The sequence below is a fragment of the Pseudoliparis swirei genome, chromosome 11 (genome assembly GCF_029220125.1).
Source record: "Pseudoliparis swirei isolate HS2019 ecotype Mariana Trench chromosome 11, NWPU_hadal_v1, whole genome shotgun sequence".
NCBI classification, from domain to species: domain Eukaryota; kingdom Metazoa; phylum Chordata; class Actinopteri; order Perciformes; family Liparidae; genus Pseudoliparis; species Pseudoliparis swirei.
Genome location: NC_079398.1, coordinates 14,893,468 through 14,908,637, shown reverse-complemented (window position 1 = coordinate 14,908,637; position 15,170 = coordinate 14,893,468). Strand labels below are relative to the sequence as shown.

Genomic DNA, 15,170 nt, shown 5'->3' with positions numbered 1-15,170 from the left:
TTGAGGTAACAATGTTGTGCAAATGATTTCATGCATGCCCAGACACATAGACATGTTTGGTGAAAACACAGAGTGGGAAATGCCTTTTTATTTGCTGCAGAAATTACAGCTTCGTAAGACCACTATAATATTTTCTATTTCTATTTTTTTTATTGATCAGCTTCTACTGACAGGCTTGTTAACATTAGCCTAACTATAATTAGTGTTATTAAAGAAAAGTTTGGACAGTTTAAGAATTAGGAATTATTGCTAATAGTAAACAAATAAAGAACGAAGTTGAACTACTCCTTATAGCTGAGCCTAACATAAAAACTTGAAACAGTTATTTTTGCTTCACTTCAATCATCAAACATAGGTATTAAATACTAAGAGTAAAATCCTTCTGCTCATCAGGCCAGTGGCCTGGCAACATATGCCAACAAAACCCTCACACAGAGCGCAGAACTGGGATATCACTTTGTCCAAACTAGCCCTCTCTGTATGGCACAGATAAAACAGCAGACAGAAATGTCTCACAAGAAATAACCAAAATAAATAGTGCTCATAGTAACCCATTGCACATAGTTAGAAGCCTATTGGGAAAATAAATTCCAGGGCCTGTAAATGGGTTTTTAATCAATTAATGTTTTAATTTAATGGTCAGAGTCCCCAAGCAGATCAATTGAAGGACCCTACTGTACATCCCATGATGCGCGGGGGACAGACCCCCTGTAATGCTTTCTGGAGGGTAAAGTAGGATTAGTCCACTGCTTCTGGATCCCTGCCAGGGTTTAATGGAGCAGGAGTAACTAAGTTGACGGGTCTGCTCGCTGGCCAACAAAAGCCCCAAAACACTTAGGCTTTACCTCAAAATTGGGACATGATGATTTACCATAAACTGGTTCAGATCAAAATGATTTTCAAAATGGTCATGATACTAATTCAGATTAACTGCAAATGCACTGATCCTACCAAAATAAGGCCAGGCATGTACATCCTTGTTCACATGATTGCAATAAATCACGGATGTCATTTATGCTTTCCTGCAATAACTGGCTCCACTTGAAGAATGTTCCCCACAGGGTTTAGCTGAGACTTAGGGCGGGGGTGGGTGGGGGAGATCCACACAGGTCAGAATTCCCATGAATCACTTTGTGCAGTGACCATATGGCGCTAGAATTCAAGTTGTCCTGGGAAGGGCGTTGTATCTTGCTGCAAGTAAACTGACATGGTACGACTTCCCCATCAAGCAGACACCCAACACATCAAACCAGTGGGCAATATGGGGACAATGGTCTGCATTTTTAAGACTGGAATAGCCTAAAAGACTAATGATTGGATAACATTAGCATGGCTGTCGACCCTTGTTGTTGCTCCGATAGCCTGCTGTATTGTTGTACTGCAAGCATCTAAACTGAAAAATGTGTTTGGGATCTGTGTCATTTTTCACATGCCGATTTCATGTGAAGGAATATTTGGTGGCAGAACATACAACATAAATGTCATGTGCATCCAGAAAATATGTTCATCAATGAACAAAAAACCAGTTAATCCACCACAGTTTAAATTGTGTGTCAAATTCAAGCAAGCAGGTCAGGACCCTTGAAATCGGGATGCAAGCAGTATCATGGAGATTATGTCAAATACATGTTAAGCAAGTGACAATGTGTGGCAGCCGTGACCCTATATAGTCACACCGAGGAACACAAGAAGACGGGGGATTGATTGCACCCATCCTGCTCTAATCCTCACCACTTAAGAGCTCGGCAATATCTACTTAAAGAGACATTATGCAGGACATGCTATACAAATGGCTTGTTTATTGCTCCATCTCCATGTCGGCCACTTGTTTTGTGCCCTGTCGACAGTGTGCCATGCTGATCTCTGGTTTAACACCTATATGGCAGATTTTGCTATTGTTTTTCAGATTTCAGAACAGAAATTGTAATCAGTTATTGGGTTTACTTTTTAACAACCACAGCAATAGTTCAGCAAACTATGGGAGGCATTTGAGGTTAACTTATTCTTGCATTAATTCATGACTCATGTCGACAGTAGTGCATTGTAAGCCGTGCTGTCTGCATACTTGGGGCCCTCCCTAATCTGCACAGATTGCGAGATACTTACTAAAAAGATTACTTTTATGAATCTATGTCAGGATACATTTCTGCATGTCTAGTCATGCAGAGAGAGAGAGAGAGAGAGAGAGAGAGAGAGAGAGAGAGAATGCTGAACCAACACATGTTTATCGTAACATAGCCGACTCTCTACACTGAACCACTGTTGAAGTCATGAGCACGCTGCTGACGTCTTCTGTACAGGTTACGGTGCATCCAGACACATTGACGTTGAGTAGCACAGTGTCTGTATTTGCATTCGTAGCATTGAATAGCAGCTCACTGGTTGATCTATTATGATGATAACAGTACAGTGGCTGTTACAGGAAAGAGAATCTTTGGATGTGGAGATATTTAAAGCCGGTTTCCTGTGTTTGACATTTACCTTGGCTTAAGGAACACAAGCATTGTGACTCACAGCTGCCAGAGGTGTAGCATGGGAGCCGAGCTGGCAACGTAACGTGTGTTGGGGGGGGGGGGGGGGACCAGATGTTGTCCTCCTACCATGGGGAATAAATTATATCACTCACAGCGCAGGTGGTGGGAAAAGAGGGAGAGAAAGGGAGAAAAGAACGAGTGAGCAAGAAACAACGGAAAACAGGAAGCAGAGACCTTACAACACAATGCACACAGAGTTTCCTGCAGGCTCAGACAGATAAGGAACAACACATTGTTTAAAGCTGTAATTTCACCCATGAATGTATATTGATCTCTAAAACCACATGTTACCATGCTTTTACAGTTCTTCTGCACTACAATATGCTGAAGTGTTTCAATGTATACACTCAGCTCTAATATGTCGAAGCTATTTAACTGCAGTAATGAGTTCAATCAATGCAAAATACCGTCAGAGAATATATAGTTATTACTATAAATATTTCAATTCATATTATTATGACAATTAAAGCCAATTTTAGAAAGCATGCCAGTGAAGCTGTCTGTACACAAACAAGCTGTATGCTTTACTCGTAACTTATTTTGGACTGTGTTGAGGTGTGACTGCCTGAAGGAGAACAAGTAATCCACCTCCAGTCTAACACGCATACTTGTACATTGTGTGCTGCGCTTTTACACATGATTTTTTATTAAAGTATCAGTAATTATCATTAGTATAGTTGTGCAGTGTAAACCACAAGGGACTGGTTGAAGGTGCATGGGGAGGATTCTAATTTCAGTAAAGTAGGCATATTATTTGGGTTTATTTATGAACCCAGTCACCCTGAAAGAGACAGGATGAAACTTCTGCCATAAACTGCAGCTGGTGTCAGTCTAACAATGCCCACTCAGCTGTAACCTTTATCCCTTTGAGAAGGAAGCTGCCTTCAGAAAATGTAATTTCTAGATTAAAAACATATGAACAATAAAGTCAGGGATAAACAATTTGTGATACCAAAGTTACTTAGGTGTGATATGGTGGAGACTGGAGAGCCTATAGATAGATCTTGAAAGCTGCGCTGAATTAAGTGAATTAAGAAATGGAAATCTGAACTTCTGTCCCACTTGAAGACCACAAATACAATTTACATTAAACACAAATAGTCAATAATATGTCTGATTATCCGTGAAATCTCAAAAGTTGTAGCCTTCCCAATGAAGCGCAAGGTGGACGCCAACATGTAACAGCCAATGCTGGGGCAACACCCCCCTCTTAGGATCAATAATGGTATTACACTGTTATTAAATACATTAAGTAGCCCTTATTCATAAGCGACCAAGACTGCGAGAGGCAGTAGCACAAATAGAACAAGCACGAGTTTTAGGCAAGATAGATATACATTTATACTTACTTATTTAACTTGAATTAACATATATTGTGTGAACATACAGCACACGATACACTTTGTAGACTATCAATCTTATCAATATTACACTCTCCTGTGCTAGTCGCAGTTATAAATTACTGCACAGCTGACTTGTTCCGGCCGTCAGTCCCGTCACGTGCTGCTGGGAGTGACTATGTTAATCAGTATCAAATGAAAGCAGACTGAGTGCTGGGCTATCACTCCTCTGATTGGGTGCCTTTGTTCTTTCAAATCGAGGTGTCCTCTCTCCTTTATTGGCACCAACTGGCCCTTGGGGGAGAATACATCTTTTACAGTAATGCTCCACTCCTGCTTGGACTTCGAAACTGCTGGGGAAATGGAGTAGCCCACTCAGGAAAGATGGCCTGCCAGAGACATGATACACCAAACAGGCTGAGGGAAGGGCTGAGCTGCATGCTGGTTGGTGATGGAGCGGTGGGCAAGACCAGCATGATTGTCAGTTACATCTTCAATGGATACAACAGCGACTACAGACAAACAGCGTTTGATGTTTTTACTGGTGAGTGAAGGTTCTTCTCTAAATAAAGCATGCTTGACTCTGCAATACAAAACTGGTTTCTATTTGACTCCTATAGGTATGGTTCACGTGAATGGCGTTCCAACTCGTATCAAACTGATAGATACCGCTGGACAGGTAAATGTTCCACACCACAATGGGATTTCTTCACCGGACCAGTTAGTCCTCTCCTCCTTACCTCTCATGAATTTATCTGACAGGAGGAGTTTGGCCATCTTCGCTCTCTGTGCTATGCCCACGTGGACGTCTTCATTCTCTGCTTCAGCCTGGTAAATCCTGTCTCCTTTGACAACATCACCTCCAAATGGATCCCACAAATCCGAGCCGGCAACAAAACCTCTCCCATCCTTCTGGTTGGAACTCAGTCAGACCTTCGCCACAATGTGGAAGTCCTCATTCATCTGGACCAGCGAAGCGCCAAACCAGTGCCCTTCAGCCGGGCCAGAAGGCTGGCCCACAGGATCAGAGCTCATGGCTATGTGGAGTGTTCTACTCTGACACAACACAACCTCAAAGATGTGTTTGACTGTGCTATATTTGCTGCCATCAGGCACAGACACACTGGCAAAACCTCTACAAAGCTCAGCTTGCTGAAACGTTTCAAGATTTTGTGTGATTGTGGATGGAGGAACATCTTCAGATTCATCTGATGTGGGAGTTAAAGAGTGTGGATTGTTCTACTTTGCTCAGTGGACGCAGTTTTCCTGGGGAGTCTTATGGCACACTGGGCATTCTTTTCAAATCTTTCTCCACAGAATGTGAATTGTGCACTGAAACAACATCATTTATGATCAGTTGACACCTTCATTTAACTGCATTGATATGTGAAAATCTTTATCCCAAACTCATTGCATTAAGTATAGGCTACACGTTCTGCTCTTTTATACGTCTTCTCTGTCCTTTCACTCATGATTTATTAGTTTCTGTTGTTCATATTTATGTGTGTTAATTGTTTGTAATACATGCATTATGCAACCTGCATTGAATTGTCAGCTGTGTGTGTTTTTTTTAAATTGGAAAACATTTATTCAGCAGTCCCTGCATCGGAAGGTATAGCCTGCTGTGAGGGAAGAAATGGAGGGAAACCCCAAATAGGACAAATGGTCACCTGCTGATACTTTGAAGTGCTACTTTACAAGACAAAAGCCATTTAAGTCCATCCCCTGTTTGAAAGCTTATGCTCCGGCATGATGACCACAATTACTTTTAAAACAGCCACCCACTTGGAAAATTCCACAAGACTAATATCTTATTATTTTTTAAAGTCGTCTTCATCTTATTCATTTGTTTGAACCAGAAGAGCACAATAACACAAAAGAAAAAAAACACAAGCCCAACAAATAACATGCATTATCTGCAAATCAAATTTAAATATCTGCTTTTTTTGCTTCTTACTTTCCTCTTGAATGTTTCCTCAATGATGGTATTTTACTGGGTAGCATAAATCCAAGAGGTTAAACTGGTTTGAGTGCCTATTGGAAATACTGGGTGGAAAAGTGCAAGACAGCAAAACCTTGCAGACAAAAGTTATATAATTAGGTTTTAGTAATAAGTTGAATTCTCTGAGTTCTTTTCTCGCGTCTAGCACAACTACATTTCCCATCATGCAACCGCACGTTACCCTGCTCTGACCTTGTGACTGGAAATAATCTGATCAGCTGATCTGACCTGGCAACAACATAACGTCGCTAGAGAACTCTGCTCGGGAGGGGAGAACAAAACAATGACACTGCTCGGAAGGATCCAAATGCAGTAGCACTTTAAAAAAGACTTTTGAAACGAGCTGCTTCCCGCGTCGAAGTAAACGAGTCCGCTGATATTGGATCTTTTGACATCGACTGGTGGTTGTTGGTGTTGATGTGTTGTTAAAGCTCTGTTGACAGACTTGAGGCTAGCTGCTTGTTTGCGGCTATGAGCCGTTGGGACTTGTTGGCCCGCTAATCACAGCTTTCACCGCCTGAGGAAGTCCAGACTGCCCTCCGACACGAGCTGGCTGGACACTAAGTATTATTGTCTGATGACACATTCTCTGCCGAGTTTGCCAGCGAGCTACTGTGTCCCGTTTGCTAGCCAGCCTGTTGTTAGCATCAACATTTGCACATTCATCCTTCAGGGAAAGCTCGTCGTCTCGGTCGGTTCTGTGTCCCTGAGACGGCACACGCTCGTGTTTTATTTGAGACTTTTGTTGGATAACCGTAGATATAACTTGTGTTAGGGTTCAGCTAACTAAATGCTCCCTTTGGTTCAGGAACAAGCTAACTGGTGCTGGTGAAAACATATCGGGTGTAACTCAAGGAGACAGCTGTTTCTGCGTCATTGCCTCACTGTTTGTTGCACTAAATAACATCACCAATGTCATTGGAAGTGCTTGAAAACTAGTTTGATATACAGTGTTATTGTTAAGAGTTTATTTATTTATTTTAGTCAGTGGATCACCAGCAGCGTTACCATGCAGCTGTTGTAAGTTGTTGTTGTTGTTGTGTGTTGTACAGTTTTCCTTATCTGCTGACATAGCTGGTACTGTTATCAGGGCGATTATAATAAGCACTGCTCTGTTTTCCGTGTAAGAAACGATGAGTGGGCATGGCTCATCTTCAGAAAAGGGAGTATATACTAGCCTAATATGTCAAGAGAGTTATGCCTGTGGTGGCTCTGAGGAGGCTGCTTTTGAGTGTGATGAATGCAAAAGCTTGCAGTGTGTCCGTTGTGAGCTCGAGATCCACAGACAGGAGCGCCTGAAGAACCATGTTCGGGTTCATATAGGACCTGGGCAAGTCCCTTACTGTGACAACTGTAAAGGAGGTAATGGAGACAATAGCAAACGCCATCGGTCTGTGGTTCGCTGCCAGACCTGCAAAGTTAACATGTGCCAAGACTGCCAGAAACGCACCCACAGTGGAGGCAGCAAGAAGAAACACCAGCTCATATCTCACCCTCCAGCACCCAAACCTGCCGAGGTCAGCTCCGTCCAGACATCTGTGCCGCCGCCTGTCCAAATAATCGATCAGACCAAATCTCAGAGAGCCAAACTTCTGGAGAAGATTTCCAGTTTTCTCTTGGTTAACGAGAATGAAGAAATGCAGGTGAGTTGCGCAAGAGTCACACTTGAACATAATCAAAATGCATTAATGAATACACCAATGTTCACTTCAAAACTATTTTTTTTCTTCCAAAGATAAAAGATGAATCTTCGTTTATAGAGAGCCTCGGCTCTAACCCTGACCAGCTGCTGAAGGTGGTGTCCATATTTGGCAACACAGGAGAGGGAAAATCTCACACGCTGAACCACACGTTCTTCATGGGCAGAGAAGTATTCAAAACTTCCCCCACACAAGAGTCCTGTACGGTGGGGGTCTGGGCGGCGTTTGACCCCTTCCGTAACGTGGTCGTCATCGACACGGAGGGGCTGCTTGGGAACAGCTCCAAACAGGGCCAGAGGACCCGCCTCTTGCTCAAGGTGCTCGCCATCTCCGACCTCATCATCTACCGCACCCACGCTGACCGGCTCCACGATGACCTCTTCAAGTTCCTCGGGGATTCCTCGGATGCTTACTTGAAGCATTTCACCAAGGAACTGAAAGCCTCGACCGCCCGCTGTGGTCTGGATGTCCCTCTGTCCAGCTTGGGCCCTGCGGTGGTCATCTTCCATGAAACAGTCCACACTAAGCTGCTCGGTTCAGGTAGATTATCTGAACACTTCTGTTACTCTCAGGGCGCGCTGGTAATGGGGGAGGGTCATTACTTCATCTGTAACACAAGTCAAAGCTGTAAACAGAATTTATCAAAACAATACTTTGTATAGGTCTGCATCCCCGTAAGGGACGAGGGGCGGGGCCTTTAAAGTAAACTAAGCTTTAAGCTCTGCAGATAGTTTCATCTTAAGCAAATGTTGGCCTCCAGCCTGTTTCTACATCACTGAAGCCAACACTCTTCATTTGATTGTTTTTGGGAAATGTGGAAACAATATTTGGACTCAAAAGAAAACTGCGCAAACTGTTTAGAGGTAAAACACGCCACTGTTGTCGCTTGACACTTGAAATAAAATGCCAATACACATTCAAAATATGGTAGTCCTTGGAGGGTAAAGTGCACATGATCTGTAGTAACTAAAATATGAAGGAACACTGAGCCCTCAAGCCTCGGGCAACAAATGTCATGTATTTGCTCATAGATTTATTAAGTATGTGTTTTCTGGGAGTGATGGCTGGTACTGAAATGTCTTGACACTTACATGTTTTATTTAATATTTTTTTCTCACATATCATTGGTACAATGAAGCACGGTATTTTAAGAACAATTTTGTATATCTGATGCAAATGCTGAATATCGACTGTACATTCAGATGACACTCTAGTAACCTTTGTGTCTTGTTTTAGATAAGTTGGAGTCCGTAGACCGGCTGCTGTCGGAGCGCTTCAAGAAGCTTTCCCGTTTCTCAGAGGCCTTCAGCTCGGTGCAGTACTGGGGCACGCAGACTCTCAGCCCCCCAACAGACTTCCGTGGCCTGCAGAATAAGCTGGAGCATCTCCTGGACAACAACGCCACCCGTTCCCCACGCACCCCTGTGGTCATCTTCAAAGCCCTGCAGGTAGAGATGTACACAGCTTGACCCTCAGCCGGCGTCTGGCCTGCTCCTGACTGGCTGGTGGTTGTTATAAAGTCCACATTGAACTGATGCATCATTTGCTGATAAACTGTTTCCTGAATTCAGATAAAGATGTGTTTAAATCAGCTCAGCTTCTGTTACTGTTCATGAAATGCTTTATTCTGTTTTGATTAAATGCCAGAGTGTAATGTGGAGGTGAAACACTTGGTTTCCTCTGGGTTTGGGTCGAGCTCATTTCTGCTGTTTCTTGATTCTCTTCCAGGCATTGAGTGAGCGCTTCAATGGAGAAATTACAGGGGGGCTTGTAGCCCACAGCTGCTTCTTTCCAGATGAGTACTTCACCTGCTCCAGTCTGTGCCTCAGCTGTGGGTCAGTACCTTTCTCCATTTTTTGAGAAATGATAGCCATTATAACTTCTACTTTGACCCTTCGCCCTTCTGATTGTTATTAACATTCTGGCGTTTTACTCTTCTCCCAGAACTGGCTGCAAGAACTGCATGAACCACTTAGGAGAAGCAGTGTGCCATGAGGCGGAGCATCGTTGTCGTTATTCTGTTCAGTATGATAATCGCATTTACACCTGTAAGGTAAGCACAGTTGCTCACCTCCATCACTTAGCTCGAACTAATTGGTCTTTCGATCCACGTGGCTGTAATTACTCTTGTTCCATGAAAGATGAGAATAATGTCATTGTGTGTTGCATCACTTTAGGCTTGCTATGAAGGGGGAAAGGAAATGGTGGTCATCCCTAAGACCTCAGCCTCCTCAGACTCTCCGTGGATGGGCCTCGCCAAATACGCCTGGTCTGGGTGAGGAGCAGCTGAATGACCTCATGTTGCCTTTTTAAGAGCCTAGTTTGAGCTCTGGTGTGCCAAACTCGGTGAACGAATTTATTCCAAGTAATGCCTCAGATGCCAACATTTATTTTATTTTCACAGAGACTTGTACATTTATATGTCTTCTGTATTTTAAGGTACGTCATTGAATGCCCCAACTGTGGAGTGATTTATCGGAGCCGTCAATACTGGTATGGGAATCAGGACCCTGTGGATACAGTTGTCCGCACTGAGATCCAGCATGTATGGCCAGGGGTGAGACCAACACGCTGTTTAATTTGTTATCATGCTGCCTTAATTCAATTCAGTTTATTTTGTATAGCCCATTATCTCAAATTACAAATTTGCCTCAGAGGGCTTTACAATCTGTACAAATACTACATCCCTAATTGTCTGTAATCATACAGACCTAGAATTATGTCTCGGGATAACCATTCATCATTCATCTGTCTTCCTTTTGCAGTCGGATGGCTTTTTAAAGGACAATAGCAATGCAGCGCAGCGTCTTCTGGATGGAGTCAACCTTGTGGCCCAGTCTGTGTCGGAGCTCAGTGTCAAGCCGGCCAAGGCCGTCACCTCTTGGCTGACAGATCAGATCGCCCCAGCCTACTGGAAACCCAACTCCCTCATCTCGGTGAGCGACACACAGCCCCTCCCTCTGCCACCAACAGTCAACACTTTCCTGTCCAGAGCTATGTTTACTGTCTGTGTTCATCTGCACCTGTTACGCAATCCATGTCTGCAGGTCACAAGACAAAACTTAGATAAAGTCAGATTGCTTTCCTCTTGGTCAATAAAGTTTCTGTTGTTGTTGTTTTTCTCTTGTACAAGTTGTGCCATAAGTGTCGCACAGTCTTCCAGGACAACGACACCAAGCATCACTGCCGTGCCTGTGGGGAGGGCTACTGCGACGGATGCTCTTCCAAAGTGGCGCCCGTCCCGGAGAGGGGCTGGGGTCTTGCCCCCGTCAGAGTCTGTGACCTCTGCTTCGAACGGAGAGCTTCATCCGCAGGTACACGCTCACTCAACAATGTCAATTGTTTTTCGATTTTCCTCTTCTTCGTGCGATGCAGCCGAGAAACATTTGGTTGAGCGGTGCTTGAGAAAAGCTATTTTCTCTATGCAGAGCCGCTTGAGGCCAAGCTGGAGGAGGAAGAAGGTGGAACCCTGGCCAGGAAGGTTGGGGAAGCAGTCACCAACACTATTGGGGTCGTGGTCACTGCTATTGACATCCCACTTGGTGAGTGTTGCTCTAAACAAAACCTGAAGAGGAGTGTTGCGTAACAGGAATACTCGACCCCAGTAAATGTGAGTAAAGGGATATAATGCCCTCTGCTGGCAGAGGTGAAACGGCTTATTTACAGAAAAATAAACGCAGTGAGGCCTTGTTTCTAGTTTGAACTCTCAAATATTATGCAGCTATCTGACTGGCAAAGCCTCCCTGATGGAGTATGGGATGCCCTGATGGCCTAGTAGAGCGTTTACAATTACTAAAAGCCTACAGTGCAAACCAGCCTCGGGTGTTCTGCTATTATTGAGAAGACTCAGATAAATTATATGTTTTATCAGAGAGAAGTTGAAAAACTGGATCTGCATTTATTTGTAACTTATTCCTGCCAATAAAAGGTTTTATAGACTACACATTTAAAATCATCTGACACAGATGCCTGCTACAGAAACTAAAACGGCCTTCTCCAATCTCTTGTGGACACATCATTGGAAGTGCTTCCATATAAGTGCTCTGTTCAACTCTTCTATTAATTGTTAGTCTTCTTGCACAGGCAAGAGAGATAATCTGTGAGCCTGTTTATTCTTCTTTTCGTTAACGATCCATAAACTCACCGTTGCTGCATATGTCTTGAGTCAATACTATGAATGGATTGAGGTATCTTGACGATACATACATAAAGATTTATCGTACACGGTGTAGTTGTCTGGATCAGTCACTCTATGCACAAATTGCGGTACAACATTTTTTGCCAATATGACGCATTTCTGTCCAGATGATCCAAACCCTTAAAGCCTGGACCAGAATAAACGCTGTACTCGGATACACAGTTCACATCAAAGCCCTTATTCTCCCCCAGGTGGTTTTCAAGCATGCCGTAAACATATTTTGAGCACATATTTTTTTCATCCAAAGCATTGGTGGTATGATTATTAATGTATACTGGGCCGATAAATAAGACTCCATGCCTACATTGACTGGGAAAGGGGATATATGAATGTGAGTTTGATACTTTGAGATTTTTTTGAAAACTTGTATATACATCACCAGACCAAATATATACCAGAGTACAGTCAGCGCCAATCACAGATAATTGCATACTTCCAAATCTTGTATCGATGTTTCCATGGATACCCCAACCAAGTAGACTAAGGCTTGAGGTTATGGTGCACTTCAAACAGTAGTGGAGAGAATAAGCATGGATGAAGCTTAAATGAAGCCATGGTAATTGAACAGTCTAGTATTCTAATTACAGTATGTGACTGCACCTCCAAATTAAAGAAATAGCTCAACAATTTTGGGAATTTATGGTTTATGGGGAGGTTAGGTGCCGGACTTCTGGATTTCTTGGCCGGGAGTAGTTGCCAGGCAACCAGCAGAGATTTCAGGAAGTCATTGCATCCTGCCAAGAAAATGTCCAGGACATAACCCCCCGCTAAACAACATCTCGCCACTATTACGGAAGCAAGAAAGGACATTAATTACTTTGGATATTGATAACCTGATATTCCCCGCATTATATCAGGTTGGGTTATTTATCAATGCCCTTTATAAGGACGGTAAATATAATGTTGGTCGAACGGACATGTCCGTGTTCTCGGTCTTCTCAGCATCTGTCCAAAACGGTCGAGCAGTTTCTCTCAATGTCAGCACCGTGAAGTGACTTAAAGTTCCCACCATGTGTTTATCAAATGCAAAAGGGTCACCGTACCCCGTGACACCTGCTCGTCTCTGAGCGTGTTTCTCATGTTACGCGTTGCCCTGCAGGCCTCGTGAAAGATGCCGCTCGTCCTGCCTACTGGGTGCCGGACCAGGACATCCTGTCCTGCCACAACTGTGAGCGCGAGTTCTCCGCCAAGCTGTCCAAGCACCACTGCCGCGCCTGTGGCCAAGGAGTGTGTGGCGACTGCTCCCCGGAGCGGCGGCCGGTTCCGTCGCGGGGCTGGGACCACCCTGTGCGGGTCTGCGCCAGCTGCAACCGGAAACCTGGGGACCTTTAACACGGAAGGCCTTCCTTCCTCAGAGCACTGGAGAGAACCGCTCACTCACTGCTTTACCTCCATTAACGTAAAGGTTCTGTCTTGTTTCTGTGGAAAGGAAGTATTTCGGCGTACGCATAGGACGTTTAGCAGAGTTCCCGTGGCCTTCGTAGAACAGCCGGGACATGTGAGTTACTTGACTGAGTGAAAACTCCCTTTCCACTCTGATTATTCAGAGGGAATATTTTGATTCTCATTGACACGAGGCTCTAATTTTGCGTTAAATGAGGCTGTTGAGCTATTTTTCTACTATCAGAAAATCTATAAAAAAATGTATCATTTAACGAGTATTAGTTGGTTGAGAACCCTGTGGGGTTGGTGTTTTTAGTTTTCAGCTATTCTTATTATTGAGCATTGTGTTTCTGATGTCGCACGTGTAATGGCAATGAGGTATTTTATATCCGTGCAGGTATAACTGCAGGTTGTATTGCATAATTTTAGTTTTTGCACCAAGCCTTTTTTACAGCTGTTATAGGCTGTTGCTTACCGTGGCCAAACTCCAGATATCCAGATGATCAACTCGCCCCAAACTGAGCTAGTAGTTCTAGATTGTGGATATCTGGTGTGCCAAATATCATTCAGGTCACTGTGTCTGTGCTTGTATGAAGTTTAGATTTGATCATGTAATTTGTGGATGTATGACGATAGAACTATGTTAGAGGAGTGTGAATTTAAAAGGCAAAACAATTATTTATGTATTTGAGATAGAAAAAAAAACGTAACACTCTGGCATGCATGACAGTCTGAGAGACCCATGGCCTTTCACTTGTTCAGAGGATTGGTCTCTGAATGAACCTCACTATCTCTTTTACCAAGCGGCAGTTCAGTTCTCCCATGTTACAAAATGTATGTATTTCATATTTAAATTTGTATTGTGACACCTTGATTTTTCTCAATATGTACAGTTGTTTGTATGGACAATGTTTTGCAGATCTGAAGAACATACAAACTCGCCTTCAAAGCAGCAGAACATGTTACACCCACGTGTCCGTCGACACAGACTGATCAGGACAACACATTTTAGTTGCGTTTGAGCTCTTCACAGCTAGTTTTTCCGTTATTCATAATGTATATTTTCCTTTTTTGTTTGACATTAATTACTGTATGGATCTTTGTAGCGACTGTATGCAAACACACTCTTTCTCGTGTATAGTTTCTGTCCTTTGTCTTTAAGCATTACACGGAAGAAATTGATGCTCGATTGTGGCAATGATAAGATATTGAACCATATTTAGTGACTGAGAGCTTTACATGTGGATATCATACAAAGCACAGGGTGATGCCTTTAACACATATGCTTGTATTGTGGTGTTAAACAATTGTTAAAAGGGGTCTGTCAATTGTAAAAGCTTTGTAGATAAAGTGAATTCTCCCGCTGCTCCTAGCTTTGAACTTTTTGGTTTTGATGTCTGATGAGAAAATGTTTTGTCTGCCTTGTCTGAAAATAGATTTATCTGTCTGAATGTTGCATCACACACACACACACACTCATTGAAGGTGCTAATATTGCACAGAATAGGACATACGTCATATCACTTGTTCTGGAGTTCATTCCCGTGCAAATTATGCAGTCGTTTGTTGCAGATATGCTTTTTAACTTGCGCTGTCCAGTTCTTTTTTCTTAATTAGGTTGGATGCCATCGTCGACACTTCTCACCTTCACACTACAAATCAAGCAGGAATGATTGGTACAATTTAAACAATGATGTGTGGATAGTAAATTGGAAGATTTGCACACGATTAAAGTTGTATCAGCTCCCATCAGTCATAATCTGGATTTGCCTCTGTCTTCAGTGTGTGTGAGTTTAAATATGCCCACTTAGTGGACTTCATGTGGGAGGAATAGAGCGTGTGCACAACTGTGTATTGTGAGCCTGGCTTCCACTCCTTTCCAACACTGCCGCTTCAGATACAGTGAGGGGAAAGTATTTGCTTGGTTCTTATTGATGGTGATAAATGATTTAGAATTATTTTAATAAATAATTAATCACAAGCTTCCATGTTGATATTCTGTGCCACTTGCAC

General features: G+C 43.1%; 2 protein-coding genes across 2 annotated transcripts; both read left to right on the top strand.

Moving 5' to 3' along the window:
* Positions 1-4,258: 4,258 nt before the first annotated feature.
* Positions 4,259-5,086, top strand: LOC130201877 (rho-related GTP-binding protein RhoV-like). The gene is made up of 3 exons (XM_056427052.1): positions 4,259-4,418; positions 4,495-4,553; positions 4,637-5,086. Exons 1-3 carry the CDS (start codon positions 4,259-4,261, stop codon positions 5,084-5,086), a joined length of 669 nt encoding a protein of 222 aa, XP_056283027.1.
* A 1,066-nt stretch (positions 5,087-6,152) lies between these two features.
* LOC130201757 (zinc finger FYVE domain-containing protein 1-like) lies at positions 6,153-14,916 on the top strand. Its single transcript, XM_056426865.1, has 11 exons — positions 6,153-7,519; positions 7,612-8,116; positions 8,813-9,024; positions 9,305-9,411; positions 9,521-9,629; positions 9,754-9,851; positions 10,016-10,133; positions 10,342-10,512; positions 10,710-10,890; positions 11,005-11,118; positions 12,874-14,916. The coding sequence occupies exons 1-11, from the start codon at positions 7,010-7,012 to the stop codon at positions 13,104-13,106; spliced, it is 2,358 nt and encodes a 785-aa protein (XP_056282840.1). The 5' UTR covers positions 6,153-7,009; the 3' UTR covers positions 13,107-14,916.
* The last annotated feature ends 254 nt before the right edge of the window (positions 14,917-15,170 follow it).